At 46.8% G+C, this 20742-nt stretch overlaps 1 protein-coding gene across 1 annotated transcript in view; it reads right to left on the bottom strand.

Annotated features, from left to right (window-relative positions):
- Positions 1-20742, bottom strand: part of LOC128685431 (irregular chiasm C-roughest protein-like) — a 399092-nt gene that overhangs the window by 263798 nt on the left and 114552 nt on the right. Inside the window, exon 8 of the mRNA XM_070085947.1 lies at positions 7586-7714. Coding sequence (XP_069942048.1) covers positions 7586-7714 — 129 coding nt within the window. The remainder of the gene's footprint in view (positions 1-7585; positions 7715-20742) is intronic.

Below are 20742 nucleotides of genomic sequence, written 5' to 3'. Positions count from 1 at the left end.
ATGACATCTGTCCTTGTGTCACTGATCCTCTGATCCATGTACATTAATTTGTGTCTTTCTTTCATGTTATTATTTAATATTAAAAGTCATAATTCATTGGACTTTATTCTCTTTCTGTTATATTTCTTATCAGTTTAGTTTTCCACAAACATTTTCCTCAGGGAAAACCCCCCATCTCTCTTTTTTCTCTTACGGTGATGAAGCAGGAGGTGACCTTACCTGCAGGTGTTGCTGGAACTGACCTTACCAGTAGGTGATGTTGGAGCTGACCTTACCAGTAGGTGATGCTGGAGCTGACTTTGTAGACCTTACCTGTAGGTGATGTCGAAGGTGTCCTTGTAGGTTAAGATGCTGTGACCTTACCTGTAGGTTATGCTGAGGTGACTTTGTAGGTGATGATGCTGGTGGTGACCTTACCTGTAAATGAATCTGGAGGTGACCTTAACTGTAGGTGATGCTGGAGGTGACCATGTAAGTGATGATGCTGGTGTTGACCTTACCTATAGATGATGATGGAGGTGACTTTGTAATTGGTGATAACGGGGGTGACCTTAAATGTAGATAATGCTGGAGGTGACTTTACCTATAGGTGAAGCTGCTGGAAGTGACCTTACCTATAGGTGATGATGCTGAAGACGAGCTTCCCTGTAGGTGATGCTGCTGGAGGTGACTTTACCTCCAGGTGATATAGGAGGTGATCTTATGGATTATGATGCTGAGGTGACCTTACTTGTAGATGATGCTGGAAGTGACCATGTGAATGATGAAGCTGGAAGTGACCTTGCGCGCAGGTGATGATGCTGGAGATAACCTTACCTGTAGGTGGTGCTGTTAGAGGTGACCTTACTTGTAGGTGATGGAGGTGACCTTGTAAATGACTGTGGAAATAACCATACTTGAAGATGATGCTGTAAGTGACCTTACCTTTATATAATGTTGGAGGTAACCTTTCTTGTAGATATTTCTGCTTGTGGTGAGATTACATGTAGGTGAAAGAGGGGACCATACCTGTAGATAATGCTGAAGGTGACATTAGCTGAAGGTGATGCTGGAGGCGGCCTTAGCTGTGGCTCTGGTGGCCTGGTGGCTAACGCTCTCGCTTCACACGGCGAGGACCTGGGTTAGATTCCCAGCCCGAGTAGAAACATTGGACGTGTTTCTTTCCACCTGTTGTCTATGTTCCCCATCAGTAAAATGGGTACCTGGGTGTTAGTCGACTGGTGTGGGTCGCATCCTGGGACAAGGACCTAATTTGCCCGAAATCCTGAGCATAACAAGCGGCTTTCTATATTGTAGTATGTCACTGATGTAAGCTAGGCCTGTATACCTTGTACACGTACTTGTAGTAAAATAAAGATATTACGTAATGAAGCTGGGGTGACCTCACCGGTGGATGATACTAGAAATGATCTTACCAGCAGGTGATGCTTGTGTTGACCTTTTTTTTTTAACACATCGGCCGATTTCCACCAAGGCAGGGTGGCCCGAAAAAGAAAACCTTTCATCATCATTCACTCCGTCAATGTCTTGCCAGAAGGGTGCTTTACACTACAGTTATAAAACTGCAACATTAACACCCCTCCTTCAGAGTGCAGGCACTGTACTTCCCATCTCCAGGACTCAAGTCCGGCCTGCCGGTTTCCCTGAATCCCTTCATAAATGTTACTTTGCTCACACTCCAACAGCACGTCAAATATTATAAACCATTTGTCTCCATTCACTCCTATCAAATACGCTCACACATGCTTGCTGGAAGTCCAAGCCCCTTGCACACAAAACCTCCTTTACCCCCTCCCTCCAACCCTTCCTAGGCCGACCCCTACCCCTCCTTCCCTCCACTACAGATTTATAAACTCTCGAAGTCAATCTGTTTTGCTCCATTCTCTCTACATGTCCAAACCACCTCAGCAACCCCTCCTCATCCCTCTGGATAATAGGTTTGGTAATCCCACACCTTCTCATAATTTCCAAACTACGAATTCTCTGCATTATATTCACACCACACATTGCCCTCAGACATGACATCTCCACTGCCTCCAGCCTTCTCCTCACTCCAACATTCATCATCCATGCTTCACACCCATATAAGAGCGTTGGTACAACTATACCCTCATATATTCCCCTTTTTGCTTTCATGGACCAAGTTCTTTGTCTCCACAGACTCCTAAGTGCACCACTCACCCTTTTTCCCTCATCGATTCTGTGATTCACCTCATCCTTCATAGACCCATCTGCTGACACGTCCACTTCTAAATATATGAATACATTCACATCCTCCATACTCTCTCCCTCCAATCTGATATCTACTCTTTCGTCACCTAATCTTTTTGTTATCCTCATTACCTTACTCTTTCCTATATTCACTTTTAATTTTCTTCTTTTACATACCCTACCAAATTCATCCACCAACCTCTGCAACTTCTCTTCAGAATCTCCATGAGCACAGTGTCATCAGCAAAGAGCAGCTGTGACAACTCCCACTTTGTGTCTGTTTCTTTATCTTTTAACTCCACGCCTCTTGCCAAGACCCTCGCATTCACTTCTCTTACGACCCCATCTATAAATATATTAAACAACCACGGTGACATCACACATCCTTGTCTAAGGCCTACTTTTACTGGGAAATAATCTCCCTCTTTCCTACATACTCTAACCTGAGTCTCGCTGTCCTCATAAAAACTGTTCACTGCTTTCAGTAACCTACCTCCTACACCATACACCTGCAACATCTGCCACATTGCCCCCGTATCCACCCTGTCATGCGCCTTTTCCAAATCCATAAACGCCACAAAACCCTCTTTACCCTTATCTAAATACTGTTCACCTATATGTTTCACTGTAAACACTTGGTCCACAACCCCCCCTCACCCTTCCTAAAGCCTCCTTGTTCGTCTGCTATCCTACTCTCTGTCTTACTCTTAATTCTTTCAACAATAACTCTACCATACACTTCACCAGATATACTCAACAGACTTGTTCCCCTATAATTTTTGCACTCTCTTTTATCCCCTTTGCCTTTATACAAAGGAACTATACATGCTTTCTGCCAACCCCTAGGTACCTTACCCTCTTCCATACATTTATTAAAAAATAGCACAAACCGCTCCAAAACTATAACTCTACCTGCTTTTAACATTTCTGTCTTTATCCCATCATTCCCAGCTGCCTTACCCCCTTTCATTCTACCCACTGCCTCACGAACTTCCCCCTCACTCACAACTGGCTCTTCCTCACTCCTACAAGAAGTTATTCCTCCTTGCCCTATACACGAAATCACAGCTTCCCTATCTTCATCAACAATTAACAAGTCCTCAAAATATTCCTTCCATCTTCCCGATACCCCAAACTCTCCATTTAATAACTCTCCTCTCCTATTTTTAAGTGTCAAATCCATTTGTTCTCTAGGCTTCCTCAACTTATTAATCTCCAAAACTTTTTCTTATTTTCAACAAAATTTGATGATAACATCTCACCCACTCTCTGAGTTGCTCTCCTTTTACATTGCTTCACTACTCTCTTAACCTCTCTTTTTTTCTCCATATACTCTTCCATCCTTGCATCACTTCTACTTTGTAAAACCTCTCATATGCTAACTTTTTCTCCCTTACTACTCTCTTTACATCATCATTCCACCAATCGCTCTTCTTCCCTCCCGCACCCACTTTCCTGTAACCACAAACTTCTACTGAACACGCTAACAGTACATTCTTAAACTTACCCCATACATCTTCGACCCCATTGCCTATACTCTCACTAGCCCATCTATCCTCCAGTAGTTGTTTATATCTTATCCTAACTGCCTCCTCTTATAGTTTACACACCTTCACCTCTCTCTCTTAATAGCTGCATCTGTTTTCCTTGTATCCCATCTACCTTTTACTCTCACTGTAGCTACAACTAGAAAGTGATTTGATATATCTGTGGCCCCTCTATAAATATGTACATCCTGAAGTCTACTCAACAGTCTTTCATCTACCAATTCATAGTTCAACAAACTACTGTCATTATGCCCTTCTTCATATCTTGTATACTCATTTATCTTCTTTTTCTTAAAATACGTATTACTTATAACTAAACCCCTTTCTATACAAAGTTCAGTCAAAGGGCTCCCATTATCATTTATACCTGGCACCCCAAACTTACCTACCACACTCTTTCTAAATGTTTCTCCCACTTTAGCATTTAGGTCCCCTACCACAATTACTCTCTCACTTGGTTCAAAGGTTCCTATACATTCGCTTAACATCTCCCAAAATCTCTCTCTCTCCTCTACGCTCATCTCTTCTCCAGGTGCATACACGCTTATTATGACCCATTTTTCACATCCGACCCTTATTTTAATCCACATAATCCTTGAATTTACACATTTATATTCCCTCTTCTACTTCCATAACTGGTCCTTCAACATTATTGCTACCCCTTCCTTAGCTCTAACTCTCTCAGATACTCCAGATTTAATCCCATTTATTTCCCCCCACCGAAACTCCCCTACCCCCTTCAGCTTTGTTTCACTTAGGGTCAGGACATCCAACTTCTTTTCATTCATAACATCAGCAATCATCTGTTTCTTGTCATCCGCACTACATCCACGCACATTCAAGCATCCCAGTTTTATAAAGTTTTTCTTCTTCTGATTTTTAGTAAATGTCTACAGGAGAAGGGGTTACTAGCCCATTGCTCCCGGCATTTTAGTCGCCTCATACGACCCACATGGCTTACGGAGGAAAGATTCTTTTCCACTTCCCCCATGGACAATAGGGAGAGAGAAAAAAAAAACGAGAGCAAGAGCTATTAAGAAAAAGAAAAACTTAGATGTGTATATAAATATATATATATATATATATATATATATATATATATATATATATATATATATATATATATATATATATATATATATATATATAATATGTATGTCCGTGCCTGTGTAGTGTGACCTAAGTAGAAGTAGCAAGATATCCCTGTTATCCAGTGTGTTTATGAGACAGAAAAGAGACACCAGCAATCCTACCATCATGTAAAACAGTTACAGGTTTCTGTTTCACAGTCATCTGGCAGGATGGTAGTACCTCCCTGGGTGGTTGCTATCTACCAACCTACTACCTGACCTTACCTGTAGATACTGATGCAGAAACCGACCTTACCTGTGGGTGATACTGGACCTGACCTTACCAGTAGATGATACTGGAGCTGACCTTGTAGACGATGCTGAGGTGACCTTACCTATAGGTGATGCTGAAGGTGACCTAGGTGAAAATGCTGGTGACCTTACCTGTGGGTGATGCTGGAGATGACTTTAACTGTAGGTGATGGAGGTGACCGTGAAGGTGAAGATGCTGGTGATGGCCTTACCTGTAGGTGGTACTGGAGGGTGATTTTGTAGGTGATGATGCTGGTGGAGACCTTGCCTGTAGGTGAGGATGCTGGTGGTGTCCTTGCCTGTAGGTGAGGATGCTGGTGGTGACCTTGCCTGTAGGTGATGATGCTGGTGGTGTCCTTGCCTGTAGGCGAGGATGCTGGTGGTGACCTTGCCTGTAGGTGATGATGCTGGTGGTGTCCTTGCCTGTAGGCGAGGATGCTGGTGGTGACCTTGCCTGTAGGTGATGATGCTGGTGGTGTCCTTGCCTGTAGGTGAGGATGCTGGTGGTGACCTTGCCTGTAGGTGAGAATGCTGGTGGTGACCTTGCCTGTAAGTGAGTATGCCTGTGGTAACCTTGCCTGTAGGTGATGACGGAACTGACCTGGGCATTTGGTGCAAAATACCCCTGTGAAAAGTAGGGGCGCATTGGTATACTAAGAGAAAACACCATAAGTGTTCGCTGCCCAAGACTGTTCAACAGCCTCCCACCAGTCATAAGGGGAATTAACAGTAGACACCTGGCGGTGATGCTGAGGTGACCTTGAAAGTGATGCTGGTGGTGACCTTACCTGTAGGTAGTACTTAATGTAACCTTGTCAGAAGGTGATGCTGGAGCTGACCCTAAATGTAGGTGATGCTAGAGGTGACCGTGTAGGTGATGATGATGGTGGTGATCTTGCTTGTACATAAAGAGGTGGCCTTGCCTGTAAATGATAATACTGAAGATGACCTTGTAGGTGATGCTGCTGGAGTGATCTTACCTGTAGATGATGCTTGAGGCGACCTTACTTATAGATGCTGCTGCTGGAGGTGACATTACCTTTAGGTGACATTACCTCTAGGTGAAGTTGGAGGTGACCCCTGTAGATGATGCTGGAGGTGACAGTACTTGTAGATGATACTCGAGTTGACCTTATCTGCGGATGCTTCAGCTAGAGGTAACGATACCTGTAGTGGATACACTAGGTGACCCTTCATATAGGTGATGACGCTGGAATGCAGATGATTCTGGAGGTGACATTACTTGTAGGTGACCTTACCTCTAGGTGATGTTGAAACTGACCTTACTTGCAGATGATGCTGAAGATAACCTTACGTGTAAGTGATGCTGGAGGCGACTTTGTCTGTAGATGCTTCTGATGGAGGTGACCTTACATGTAGATGATGCTGGGGGTGACCTTACCTAAAGGTGATGCTGTAGGTGATCTTACCTGTAGGTATTGCAAGAGGTGACCTTAACTGTAGGTGATGTTGGAGGTGATCTTACCTGAATGTAGTGATAGTGGAGGTGACCTTACTTGTAGGGGTAATAGAATTGACCTTACTTGTAGGTGTTGCTGGAGGTGATCTTAGTTGTAGATGCTGCTGCTGCAATTGACCTTATTGGTAGATGCCGCTGCTTGAGGTGACCATTCCTTTAGGAGAGGAAACTGTAGGTGACCTTACCTGTAGATTATGCAAGAGGTTACCTTACCTGTTGATGTTGGAATTGAGCTTAGTTGTAGATAATACTGAAGATGACCTTAACTGTAGGCAATGATGCTGGAGGTGACCTTACTGGTAGATGCTGCTGCTTAATGTGACGCTACCTTCAGGTGAAGATATTATAGGTGACCTTTCCTCTAGATGATGAAGCTAGATGTGACCTTTCCTGTAGGTTATAATACTGAAGGTGACCGTAACTCTAGATGATGTTGTTAGTGACCTTACCTGTTGGCGATGATGCCGGATGTGACCTTACCTCTAGACGCTGCTGATGGAGTTTTCATTACCTGTTGATGATTATGCTGGAGGTCACCTTATTTGTATGTAGTGATACTGAAAGTGACCATATTTCTGGACCATGATGCTGGAGGTGACCTTACCTCTAGATTATGACGCTGGAAGTGACCTTACCTCTAGATGATGATGCTGGAGGTGACCTTACCTCTAGATGGTGATGCTGGAGGTGACCTTACCTCTGGACTTTATTCTTGAGATAAGTTTGCCTCCCGATGACTCTGGAGGTGACATTATCTGTAGGTGATGATCACTGAAGTGACCTTATTAGTAGGTTATGACGCCAGAAGTGACCTTACCTGTAGGTGATGATGCTGGAGGTGTCCTTCCTGTAGGTGATGACGCTAGAGGTGACCTTACCTGTAGGTGATGATACTGGAGGTGTCCTTCCTGTAGGTGATGACGCTAGAGGCGACCTTACCTGTAGGTGATGATGGATGACCTTACCTATAGGTGATGACGCTGGGGTTGGCTAAGGCACTGCATACAATGGTAGCATCATCTCCCTCCATCAGCAGGTGTGGACGGACGTGCAGCTGAACTTCAGGAGGGAAGAGAACACTCAGCTGGACCGAACTGCAGGGAGAAGTGTCCAGAGGAGTGTGGGAGTGAGAGTGGGGAGAGTCTGTGTGAGGGAGTGTGGTCGAGTGGGCATGGATGAGTGTGGGAGTGAGAGTGGGGTGAGTGGGAATGGATGAATGTGGAGAGTAAACATGAATGTGAAGTTGAGAGTGAGTTTTTGGGTGAGAATGAGTGTGGCGGGTTAGAGTGATGAATGTGGGGAAGATTATGGAGAGAAAGTGAGTGCGGAGTGAAAGGGATTGTGACAGTGAGAGCGTGACAGTGGGAGCGGGTATTGTGTGAGTGTTGGTGAGTGTGAGAGGTGGAGGTGAAGTGAGTGTGTAGGTGAGAGTGAGAGTGAGTGTTGCGGTTAGAGTGAGTGCGAGGGCTAAAGTGAATGTGGGGGTTAGAGTGAGCGTGGGTGAGAAGAAGAGTAAGAGTGAAAGTGAGTCACAGTGAGTGTTGGTAAGAGTGTGACTGAGAGTGAGAGTAGGTTAAAGTAAGAGTCAGTCAGAGTCGAGTCTTTTTGAGAGTGTGCGTAAGAGTGAGTGTTAGTCAGAAGATAATTGAAAATGAGGGTGAGATCAAGAGTGAGAGTGAGGGGGGGTTGATGGTGAATGGGGGAGAGACTGAGAGAGGGTGAGAGTGACAGGGGATGTGAGATCTGGGGAGGGAAATTAATGGGAGTGAAAAAGGTTAGAAGAGTATTATAAGGTGTGTGGGGAAATAAGGTGTGTGGGGATATAAGGTGTGTGGGGATATAAGTTGTGTGGGGATATAAGGTGTGTGGGGATATAAGGTGTGTGGGGATATAAGGTGTGTGGGGATATAAGGTGTGTGGGGATATAAGGTGTGTGGGGATATAAGTTGTGTGGGGATATAAGGTGTGTGGGGATATAAGGTGTGTGGGGATATAAGGTGTGTGGGGATATAAGGTGTGTGGGAATATAAGGTGTGTGGGGATATAAGGTGTGTGGGGATATAAGGTGTGTGGGGATATAAGGTGTGTAGGGATATAAGGTGTGTGGGGATATAAGGTGTGTGGGAATATAAGGTGTGTGGGGATATAAGGTGTGTGGGGATATAAGGTGTGTGGGAATATAAGGTGTGTGGGGATATAAGGTGTGTGGGGATATAAGGTGTGTGGGGATATAAGGTGAGTGGAGATATAGGGTGTGTGCGAGTATAAGTAGTGTGGGGATAAAAGGTGTGTGGGGAAATAAGGTGTGTGGGGATATAAGGTGTGTGGGGATATAAGGTGTGTGGGGATATAAGGTGTGTGGGGATATAAGTTGTGTGGGAATATAAGGTGTGTGGGGATATAAGGTGCGTAGGGATATAAGGTGTGTGGGGATATAACGTGAGGGGATATAAGGTGTGTGGGATATAAGGTGAGCGGAAATACAAGGTGTGCGGGGATATAAGGTGTGTGGGAATATAAGGTGTGTGAGGATATAAGGTGTGCGGGGATATAAGGTGCGTGGGGATATAAGTTGTGTGGGAATAAAAGGTGTGTGGGGATATAAGGTGTATAGGGATATAAGGTGTGTGGGGATATAAGGTGTGTGGGGACATAAGGTTTGTGGGGTTATAAGGTGTGTGGGGATACAAGGTGTGTGGGGATATAAGGTGAGTTAGGATATAAGGTGTGTGGGGTTATAAGGTGTGTGGGGATACAAGGTGTGTGGGGATATAAGGTGTGTGGGGACATAAGGTGTGTGGGGAAATAAGGTGTGTGGGGATATAAGGTGTGTGGGGATAAAAGGTGTGTGGGGATATAAGGTGTGTGGGGAAATAAGGTGCGTGGGAATATAAGGTGTGTGGGAATATAAGGTGCGTGGGCATATAAGGTGTGTGGGGATATAAGGTGTGTGGGGATATAAGGTGTGTGGGGATATAAGAAGTGTGGGAATATAAGGTGTGTGGGGATATAAGGTGTGTGGGGATATAAGGTGTGTGCGAATATAAGGTATGTGGGGATACAAGGTGTGTGGGGATATAAGGTGTGTGGGGATATAAGGTGTGTGGGAGTATAAGGTGTGTGGGGATATAAGATGTGTGGGGATATAAGGTGAGTGGGGATATGAGGTGTGTGGGGATATAAGGTGTGTGGGGATATAAGGTGTGTGGGGATATAAGGTGTGTGGGGATATAAGGTGTGTGGGGATATAAGGTGTGTGGGAATATAAGGTGTGTGGGGATATAAGGTGTGTGGGGATATAAGGTGTGCGGGGATATAAGGTGTGTGGGACTGTAAGGTGTGTGGGAATATAAGGTGTGTAGGGATATAAGGTGAGGGGATATAAGGTGTGTGGGGATATAAGGTGTGCGGGAATGTAAGGTGTGTGGGGATATAAGGTGTGTGAGAATATAAGGTGTGTGGGGATATAAGGTGTGTGGGGATACAAGGTGTGAGGGAATATAAGGTGTGTGGGGATATAAGGTGTGTAGGGATATAAGGTGTGTGGGGATATAAGGTGTGTGGGGACATAAGGTGTGTGGGGTTATAAGGTGTGTGGTGATATAAGGTGTGTGGGGATATAAGGTGTGTTAGGATATAAGGTGTGTGGGGTATTAGGTGTGTGGGGATATAAGGTGTGTGGGGATATAAGGTGTGTGGGGATATAAGGTGTGTGGGGAAAAAAGGTGTGTGGGGATATAAGGTGTGTGGGGATATAAGGTGTGTGGGGATATAAGGTGTGTGGGGAAATAATGTGTGTGGGAATATAAGGTGTGTAGGAATATAAGGTGTGTGGGCATACAATTTGTCTGGGGATTTAAGGTGTGTGGGGATATAAGGTGTGTGGGGATATAAGGAGTGAGGGAATATAAGGTGTGTGGGGATATAAGGTGTGTGGGGATATAAGGTGTGTGGGAATATAAGGTGTGTGGGGATAAGGTGTGTGGGGATAAAAGGTCTGTGGAGATATAAGTTGTGTGGGAGTATAAGGTGTGTGGGGATATAAGGTGTGTGGGGATATAAGGTGTGTGGGGATATAAGGTGTGTGGGGATATAAGGTGTGTGGGGATATAAGTTGTGTGGGGATATAAGGTGTGTGGGAATATAAGGGGTGTGGGGATATAAGGTGTGTGGGGATATAAGGTGTGTAGGGATATAAGGTGTGCGGGAATATAAATGTGTAAGGATACAAGGTGTGTGGGAATATAAGGTGTGTGGGGATATAAGGTGAGTGGGGATATAAGGTGTGTGGGAATATAAGAGATGTGGGGATATAAGGTGTGTGGGGATATAAGGTGTTTGGGGATATAAGGTGTGTGGGGATATAAGTTGTGTGGGAATATAAGGTGTGTGGGGATATAAGGTGTGGGGATATAAGGTGTGTGGGAATATAAGGTGTGTGGGGATATAAGGTGTGTGGTGATATAAGGTGTGTGGGGATATAAGGTGTGTGGGAATATAAGGTGTGAGGGGATATAAGGTGTGTGGGGATATAAGGTGCGTGGGGATATAAGGTTGTGGGAATATAAGGTGTGTGGGGAAATAAGATGTGTGGGGATATAAGGTGAGAGGGGATATAAGGTGTGAGGGGATATAAGGTGTGTGGGGATATAAGGTGTGTGGGGTTATAAGGTGTGTGGGGATATAAGGTATGTGGAGATATAAGGTGTGTGTGGGGATATAAGGTGTGTGGGAATATAATTTGTGAGGGGATATAAGGTTTGTTGGGTTATAAGGTGTGTAGGGATATTAGGTGTGTGGGGATATAAGGTGAGAGGGGATATAAGGTGTGAGGGGATATAAGGTGTGTGGGGATATAAGGTGTGTGGGGTTATAAGGTGTGTGGGGATATAAGGTATGTGGGGATATAAGGTGTGTGTAGGGATATAAGGTGTGTGGGAATATAAGGTGTGAGGGGATATAAGGTTTGTTGGGTTATAAGGTGTGTAGGGATATAAGGTGTGTGGGGATATAAGGTGTGTGAGGATATAAGGTGTGTGGGGATATAAGGTGTGTGGGGATATAAGGTGTGTGGGGATATAAGGTGTGTGGGGATATAAGGTGTGTGGGGATGTAAGGTGTGAGGGGATATAAGGTGTGTGGGAATATAAGGTGTGTGGGGATATAAGGTGTGTGGGGATATAAGGTGTGCGGGGATATAGGGTGTGTGGGGATATAAGGTGTGTGGGGATATAAGGTGTGGGGGGTATTAGGTGTATAAGGGTATAAATTGTGTGGGATATAAAGTGAGTGTGGGGGTATTAGGTGTGTGGGGTATGTGGTGTGAGGGTTATAAAGTATGTGGGGGTATAAAGAGTGGGAATATGAGGTGTGTGAGAGAATAAGGTGAGTGATGATAAGTTTGTGGTGGGTACAGTGTGTGATGTTGAGATGTGTAGGGTCCAGTGTGTCATGTTAAGATGTGTGGGGGTGCAATGTGTGATATTAAGAGGTGTGGGGATGCAGTGTGTGTTGTTAAAAGTTGTGGGGGTGCAGTGTGTGATGTTAAGAGGTGTGGGGGTGCAGTGTGTGATGTTAAGAAGTGTGGGGGTGCAGTGTGTGATGTTAAGAGGTATGGGGTGCAGTGTGTGACAGAATAAGGTGAGTGATGATAAGTTTGTGGTGGGTATAGTGTGTGGGGGAGCAGTGTGTGATGTTAAGATGTGTGGGGGTCCAGTGTGTGATGTTAAGATGTGTGGGGGTGCAGTGTGTGATGTTAAGAGGTGCTGGGGTGCAGTGTGTCATGTTAAGATGTGTGGGGGTGCAGTGGGTGATGTTAAGAGGTGTGGGGGTCCAGTGTGTGATGTTAAGAGTAGTGGGGGTGCAGTGTGTGATGTTAAGAGGTGTGGGGGTGCAGTGTGTGATGTTAATAGTTGTGGGGGTGCATTGTGTGATGTTAAGAGGTGTGAGGGTGCAGTGTGTGGTGTTAAGAGGTGTGGGGTGCAGTTTGTGATGTTAAGTGGCGTGGGGGTGCAGTGTGTGATCTGAAGAGGTGTAGGGGTGTAGCGTGTGATGTTAAGAGGAGTAGGGTTGTAGTGTGGGATGTTAAGAGGTGTGGGGGTGCAGTGTGTGATGTTAAGAGGTGTGGGGGTGTGGTGTGTGATGTTAAGAGGTGTGGGGGTGCAGCGTGTGATGTCAAGAGGTGTGGGGGTGCAGTGTGTGATGCTAAGATGTGTGGGGGTACAGTGTGTGATGTTAAGAGGTGTGGGGGTGCAGTGTTTGATGTTAAGATGTGTGGGGGTGCAGTGAGTGATGTTAAGAGGTGTAGGGGTGCAGTGTATGATGTTAAGAGGTGTGGGGGTGCAGTGTGTGATGTTAAGAGATGTGGGGTGCAGTGTGTGATGCTAAGAAATGTGGGGGTGTAGCGTGTGATGTTAAGAGGAGTGGGGGTGTAGTGTGTGATGTAAAGAGGTGTGGGTGTGCAGTGTGTAATGTTAAGAGGTGTGGGGGTGCAGTGTGTGATATTAAGAGGTGTGGGGTGCAGTGCGAGGAGGTATGAGTGTAATGTAAAGAGCTGTGGGGGTGCAGTGTGTGATGTTAAGAGGTGTGGGGGTGCAGTGTGTGATGTTAAGAGGTGTGGGGGTGCAGTGTGTGATGTTAAGAGGCGTGGGGGTGCAGTGTGTGATGTTAAGAGTGTGATGTTAAGAGGTGTGGGGTGCAGTGTGTGATGTTAAGAGGTGTGAGGGTGCAGTTTGTGATGTTAAGAGGTGTGGGGGTGGAGTGTGTGATGTTAAGAGGTGTGGGGTGTAGAGTGTGATGTTAAGAGGTGTGGGGGTGTAGTGTGTGATGTAAAGAGGTGTGGGGGTGCAGTGTGTGATGTTAAGAGGTGTGGGGGTGCAGTGTGTGATGTTAAGAGGTGTGGGGGTGCAGTGTGTGATGTTAAGAGGTGTGGGGGTGTAGTGTGTGATTTTAAGAGGTGTGGGGGGTGCAGTGTGTGATCTTAAGAGGAGTGGGGAATTAGTGTGTGATGTTAAGAGGTGTAAGGGTGCAGTGTGTGATGTTAAGAGGTGTGGGCGTGTAGTGTGTGATGTTAAGAAGAGTGGGGGTGCAGTGTGTGATGCTAAGATGTGTGGGGGTGCAGTGTGTGATATTAAGAGGTGTGGGGGTGCAGTGCGAGATGATAAGATGTGTGGGGGTGCAGTGTGTGATGTTAAGAGGTGTGGGGGTGCAGTGTGTGATGCTAGGACGTGTGTGCAGTGTGTGATGTTAAGAGGTGTGGGGGTGCAGTGTGTGATGATAAGAGGTGTGCGGGTGCAGTGTGTGATGTTAAGAGATGTGGGGGTGCAGTGTGTGATGTTAAGAGGTGGGGATGTGGGGGTGCAGTGTGTGATGATAAGAGGTGTGGGGGTTCAGTGTGTGATGTTAAGAGGTGTGGGGGTGAAGTGTGTGATGTTAAGAGGTGTGGGGTTTCAGTGTGTGATGTTAAGAGGTGTGCGGGTGCAGTGTGTGATGTTAAGAGGAGGTGTGGGGGTGTAGTGCTTGATGTTAAGAGGAATGGGGGTGCAGTGTGTGATATTAAGAGGTGTGGGGTGCAGTGCGAGATGTTAAGAGGTATGGGGGTGCATTGTGTGATGTTAATAGGTATGGGGGTGCAGTGTGTGATGTTAAGAGGTGTGGGGGTGCAGTGTGTGATCTTAAGAGGTGTGGAGGTGCAGTGTGTGATGTTAAGAGGCGTTGGGTGCAGTGCGTGATGTTAAGAGGTGTGGTGGTGCAGTGTGTGATATTTAAGAGGTGTGGGGTGCAGTGCGTGATGTTAAGAGGTGTGGGGGTGTAGTGTGTGATGTTAAGAGGTGCGGGGGTGTAGAGTGTGATGTTAATTAAGAGGTGTGGGGGTGTAGTGTGTGATGTAAAGAGGTGTGGGGGTGCAGTGTGTGATGTTAAGAGGTGCGGAGGTGTAGTGTGTGTTGTTAAAACGTGTCGGGGTATAGTGTGAGATGTTAAGAGGTGTAAGGGTGCAGTGTGTGATGTTAAGAAAGGTTGGGGTGTAGTGTGTGATGTTAAGAGATGTGGGGGTGCATTGTGTGATGTGAAGGGGTGTGGGGGTGCAGTGTGAGATTTTAAGAGGTGTAGGGGTGCATTGCCTGATGTTAAGAGGTGTGCCGGTGCAGTGTGTGATGTTAAGAGGTGTGGGAGTGCAGTGTGTGATGCTAGGAGGTGTGAGGGTTCAGTGTGTGATGTTAAGAGGTGTGGGGGTGCAGTGTGTGATGTTAAGAGGTATGGGGGTGCAGTGTGTGATGCTAAAAGGTGTAGGGGTGAAGTGTGTGATGGTAAGAGGTGAGGGGGTGCAGTGTCTGATGTTAAGAGGTGTGGGGGTACAGTGTGTGATGGTAAGAGGTGTGGGGGTGCAGTGCGTGACGTTAAGAGGTATGGGGGTGCAGTGTGTAATGCTAAGAGGTGTAGGGGTGAAGTGTGTGATGTTAAGAGGTGAGGGGGTGCAGTGTGTGATATTAAGAGGTGTGGGTGTGTAGTTTGTGATGTTAAGAGGAGTGGGGGTGTAGTGCTTGATGTTAAGAGGAATGGGGGTGCAGTGTGTGATGTTAAGAGGTATAGGGGTGTAGTGTGTGATATTAAGAGGAGTGGAGGTGTAGTGTGTGATATTAAAAAGTATGGGGTGCAGTGTGTGATGTTAAGAGGTGTGGGAGTGCAGTTTGTGATGTTAAGTGGCGTGGGGGTGCAGTGTGTGATGTTAAGAGGTGTAGGGGTGTAGCGTGTGATGTTAGAAGAAGTGTGGGGGTGTAGTGTGTGATGTTAAGGATGTGGGGGTGTAGTGTGTGATGTTAAGAGGTGTGGGGGGAGGGGGGGGATGCAGTGTGTGATGTTAAGAGGTGTGTTAAGGGGTGGGGGTGCAGTGTGTGATGTTGCAATGTGTGATGTTAAGAGGTATAGGGGTGAGTTTGTGATGTTAAGGGTGTGCAGTAGTGTGATGTTAAGAGATGTGTGCAGTGGGATGTGCAGTGTGTGATGGTTAAGAGGTGTGGGGGTGCAGTGTGTGATGTTAAGAGGTGTGGGGGTGCAGTGTGTGATGTTAAGAGGTGTGGGGGTGCAGTGTGTGATGTTAAGAGGTGTGGGGGTGCAGTGTGTGATGTTAAGAGGTGTGGGGGTGCAGTGTGTGATGTTAAGAGGTGTAGGGGTGTAGCGTGTGATGTTAAGAGGTGTGAAGTGCAGTGTGTGATGTTAAGAGGTGTGAGGGTGCAGTGTGTGATGTTCAGAGGTGTGGGGTGCAGTGTGTGATGTTAAGAGGTGTGGGGGTGCAGTGTGTGATGTTAAGATGTGTGGGGGTGCAGTGTGTGATGTTAAGAGGTGTGAGGGTGCAGTGTGTGATGTTAAGAGGTGTGTGGGTGCAGTGCGTGATGTTAGGAGGTGTGGGGGCGCAGTGTGTGATGTTAAGAGGTGTGGAGGTATGTGTGTAATGTAAAGAGGTGTGGGGGTGCAGTGTGTGATGTTAAGAGGTGTGCGGGTGCAGTGTGTGATGTTAAGAGGTGTGGGGGTGCAGTGTGTGATGCTAAGAGGTGTAGGGGTGTAGTGTGTGATATTAAAAGGTGTGGGGTTGCAGTGTGTGATATTAAGAAGTGTGGGGGAGCAGTGTGTGATGTTAAGAGGTGTGGGGGATTAGTGTGTGATGTTAAGAGGTGTAGGGGTGTAGTGTGTGATGTTAAAAAGTGTCGGAGTGTAGTGTGTGATGTTAAGAGATGTAGGGGTGCAGTGTGTGATGCTAAGAGGTGCGGGGGTGTAGTGAGTGATGTTAAGAGGAGTGGGGGTGTAGTGTGTGAAGTTAAGAGGTGTGGGGATGCAGTGTTTAATGTTAGGAGGTGTAGCGGTGTAGTGTGTGATGTGACGTTAAGAGGTGTGGGGTGCAGTGTGTGATGTTAAGAGGTGTTGGGGTGCAGTATGTGATGTTAAGAAGTGTGTGATGTGTGGGGGTGCAGTGTGTGATGTTAAGATGTTTATGGGTGTAGTGTGTGATGTTAAGAGGAGTGGGGGTGCAGTGTGTGATGTTAAGAGGTGTGGGGGTGTAGTGTGTGATGTTAAGAGGAGTGGGGGTGGGTGTGTGATGTTAATAGGTATGGGGGTGAAGTGTGTGATGTTAAGAGGTGTGGGGTTGCAGTGAGTGATGTTAAGAGGTGTGGGGGTGCAGTGTGTGATCTGAAGAGGTGTGGGGTGCAGTGTGTGTTGTTAAGAGCTGTTGGGTGCAGTGCGTGATGTTAAGAGGTGTGGGGGTGCAGTGTGTGATGTTAAGAGGTGTGGGGGAGTAGAGTGTGATGTTGAGAGGTGTGGGGGTGTAGTGTGTGATGTAAAGAGGTGTGGGGGTGCAGTGTGTGATGTTAAGAGGTGTGGGTGTGCAGTGTGTGATATTTAAGAGGTGTGGGGTGCAGTGCGTGATGTTAAGAGGTGTGGGGGTGTAGTGTGTGATGTTAAGAGGTGCGGAGTTGTAGTGTGTGTTGTTAAAACGTGTCGGGGTATAGTGTGTGATGTTAAGAGGTGTAGGGGTGCAGTGTGTGATGTTAAGAAAGGTTGGGGTGTAGTGTGTGTTGTTAAGAGATGTGGGGGTGCATTGTGTGATGTGAAGGGGTGTGGGGGTGCATTGTGAGATGTTAAGAGGTGTAGGGGTGCATTGCCTGATGTTAAGAGGTGTGCGGGTGCAGTGTGTGATGTTAAGAGGTGTGGGAGTGCAGTGTGTGATGCTAGGAGGTGTGAGGTGCAGTGTGTGATGTTAAGAGGTGTGGGGGTGCAGTGTGTGATGTTAAGAGGTATGGGGGTGCAGTGTGTGATGCTAAGAGGTGTAGGGGTGAAGTGTGTGATGGTAAGAGGTGAGGGGGTGCAGTGTGTGATGTTAAGAGGTGTGGGGGTACAGTGTGTGATGGTAAGAGGTGTGGTGGTGCAGTGCGTGACGTTAAGAGGAATGGGGGTGCAGTGTGTGATGCTAAGAGGTGTAGGGGTGAAGTGTGTGATGTTAAGAGGTGAGGGGGTGCAGTGTGTGATGTTAAGAGGTGTGGGTGTGTAGTTTGTGATGTTAAGAGGAGTTGGGGTGTAGTGTGTGATGTTAAGAGGTGAATGGGGGTGCAGTGTGTGATGTTAAGAGGTGTGGGGGTGTAGTGTGTGATCTTAAGAGGTGTGGAGGGCAGTGTGGTGTAGTGTGTGATGATGTTAAGAAGTGTGGGGTGCAGTGTGTGATGTTAAGAGGTGTGGTGAGTGCAGTGTGTGATGTTAAGAGGTGTAGGGGTGATATTTAAGAGTGTGTGATATTAAGAGGTGTGGGGGTGCAGTGTGTGATGTTAAGAGGTGTAGTGTGTGTGTTAAAACGTGTCGGGGTATAGTGCAGATGTAAGAGGTGGGGTGCAGTGTGTGATGTTAAGATGTGTTGGGGTGTAGTGTGTGATGTTAAGAGATGTGGGGGTGCATTGTGTGATGTGAAGAGGTGTGGGGGTGCAGTGTGAGATGTTAAGAGGTGTAGGGGTGCAGTGTGTGATGTTAAGAGGTGTGGGGTGCAGTGTGTGATGTTAAGAGGTGTGGGAGTGCAGTGTGTGATGCTAAGAGGTGTGGGGGTGCAGTGTGTGATGTTAAGAGGTGTGGGGGTGCAGTGTCTGATGTTAAGAGGTATGAGGGTGCAGAGTGAGATGTTAAGAGGAGTGGGGGTGCAGTGTGTGATGTTAAGACGTGCGGGGGTGCAGTGTGTGACGATAAGAGGTGTGGGGGTGAAGTGTGTGATGTTTGGAAGTGTGAGGGTGCAGTGCGTGACGTTAAGAGGTGTGGGGGTGCAGTGTGTGATATTAAGAGGTGTAGGGGTGAAGTGTGTGATGTTAAGAGGTGAGGGGGTGCAGTGTGTGATGTTAAGAGGTGTGGGTGTGTAGTTTGTGATGTTAAGAGGAGTTGGGGTGTAGTGCTTGATGTTAAGAGGAATGGGGGTGCAGTGTGTGATGTTAAGAGGTATAGGGGTGTAGTGTGTGATATTAAGAGGAGTGGAGGTGTAGTGTGTGATATTAAAAAGTATGGGGTGCAGTGTGTGATGTTAAGAGGTGTGGGAGTGCAGTGTGTGATGTTAAGAGGTGTAGGGGCGTAGTGTGTGATATTAAAAGGTGTGGGGGTACAGTGTGTGATGTTAAGAGATTTAGGAGTGTAGTGTGTGATATTTAGATGTGGGGGTGTAGTGTGTGATGTTAAGAGGTGTGGGGGTGTAGTGTGTGATGTTAAGAGATTTGGGGGTGCAGTATGTGATGTAAAGAGGTGTGGGGGTGCAGTGTGTGATGTTCAGAGGTGTTCGGGTGCAGTGTGTGATGTTAAGAGGTATGGGGGTGCAGAGTGCGATGTTAAGAGGTGTGGGGGTGTAGTGTGTGATGTAAAGATTTGTAGAGTGCAATGTGTGATGTTAAGAGGTATAGGGGTGCAGTGTGTGATGTTAAGAGGTATGGGGGAGTAGTATGTGATGTTAAGAGATGTAGGGGTGCAGTGTGTGTGATGTTAAGAGGTGTAGGGGTGCAATGTGTGTTGTTAAGAGGTGTAGGGGTGCTCTGTGTGATGTTAAGAGGTGTGGGGGTGCATTGTGTGATGTTAAGATGTGTGGGGATGCAGTGTGATGTTAAGAGGTGTGAAGTGCAGTGTGTGATGTTAAGAGTTGTGGGGGTGCAGTTTGTGATGTTATGAGGTGTGGGGGTGCAGTGTGTGATGTTAAGAGATGTGGGGGGTGCAGTGTGTGATGTTAAGAGGTGTGAGGGTGCAGTGTGTGATGTTAAGAGTTGTGGGGGTGCAGTGTGTGATGTTATGAGGTGTGACGGTGCAGTGTGTGATGTTCAGAGGTGTGGGGTGCAGTGTGTGATGTTAAGAGGTGTGCGGGTGCAGTGTGTGATGTTAAGAGGTGTGCGGGTGCAGTGTGTTATGTTAAGAGGTGTGGGGGTGCAGTGTGTGATGTTAAGAGGTGTGGGGGTGTAGTGTGTAATGTAAAGAGGTGTGGGGGTGCAGTATGTGATGTTAAGAGGTGTGGGGTTTCAGTGTGTGATGTTAAGAGGTGTGCGGGTGCAGTGTGTGATGTTAAGAGGTGTGCGGGTGCAGTGTGTTATGTTAAGAGGTGTGGGGGTGCAGTGTGTGATATTAAGAGGTGTGGGGGTGTGGTGTGTGATGTTAAGAGGTGTGGGGGTGAAGTGTGTGACGTTAAGAGGTGTGGGGGTGTCGTGTGTGATGTAAAGGGGTGTTAGGGTGTAGAGTGTGATGTTAAGAGGTGTTGGGGTGCAGTGTGTGATATTAAGATGTGTGGGGTGCAGTGCGTGATGTTAAGAGGTGTGGGGGTGTAGTGTGTGATGTTAAGAGGTGTAGGGGTGTAGTGTGTGATGTTAAAAAGTGTCGGAGTGTAGTGTGTGATGTTAAGAGGTGTAGGGGTGCAGTGTGTGATGTTAAGATGTTTAGGGGTGTAGTGTGTGATGTTAAGAGGAGTGGGGGTGCAGTGTGTGATGTTAAGAGGTGTGGGGGTGTATTGTGTAATGTTAAGAGGAGTGGGGGTGCATTGTGTGGTGTTAATAGGTGTCGGGGTGCAGTGTGTGATTTTAAGAGGTGTGGGGACGCAGTGTGTGATGTTAAGAGGTATAGGGTGCAGTGTGTGATGTTAATAGGTGTGGGGTGCAGTGTGTGATGTTAAGAGGTGTGGAGGTGCAGTGTGTGATGTTAAGAGGTGTGGGGGTGCAGTATGTGATGTTGAGAGGTGTGCGGTTGTAGTGTGTGATGTTAAGGTGTGTGCGGGTGCAGTGTGTGCTGTTAAGAGGTGTGGGGGTGTAGTGTGTGATGTTAAGAGGAGTGGGGGTGTAGTGTGTGATGTTAAGAGGTTTGGGGGTGCAGTGTGTGATGTTAAGAGGTGTTGGGGTGTGGTGTGTGATATTAAGAGGTGTGGGGGTGCACTGCGTGCTGTTATGAGGTGTGAGGGTGTAGTGTGTGATATTAAGAGGTGTAAGGGTGCAGTGTGTGATGTTAAGAGGTGTGAGGGTGCAATTTTTGATATTAAGAGGTGTAGGGATGCAGTGTGTGATGTTAAGAGGTGTAGGGGTGTAGCATGTGATGTTAAGAGGTGTAGGGTTGTAGTGTGTTATGTTAAGAGGTGTGG

This window comes from Cherax quadricarinatus, chromosome 1, assembly GCF_038502225.1.
Source record: "Cherax quadricarinatus isolate ZL_2023a chromosome 1, ASM3850222v1, whole genome shotgun sequence".
In the NCBI taxonomy this organism is placed as follows: domain Eukaryota; kingdom Metazoa; phylum Arthropoda; class Malacostraca; order Decapoda; family Parastacidae; genus Cherax; species Cherax quadricarinatus.
This window is presented reverse-complemented; position numbering and strand designations above follow the sequence as displayed.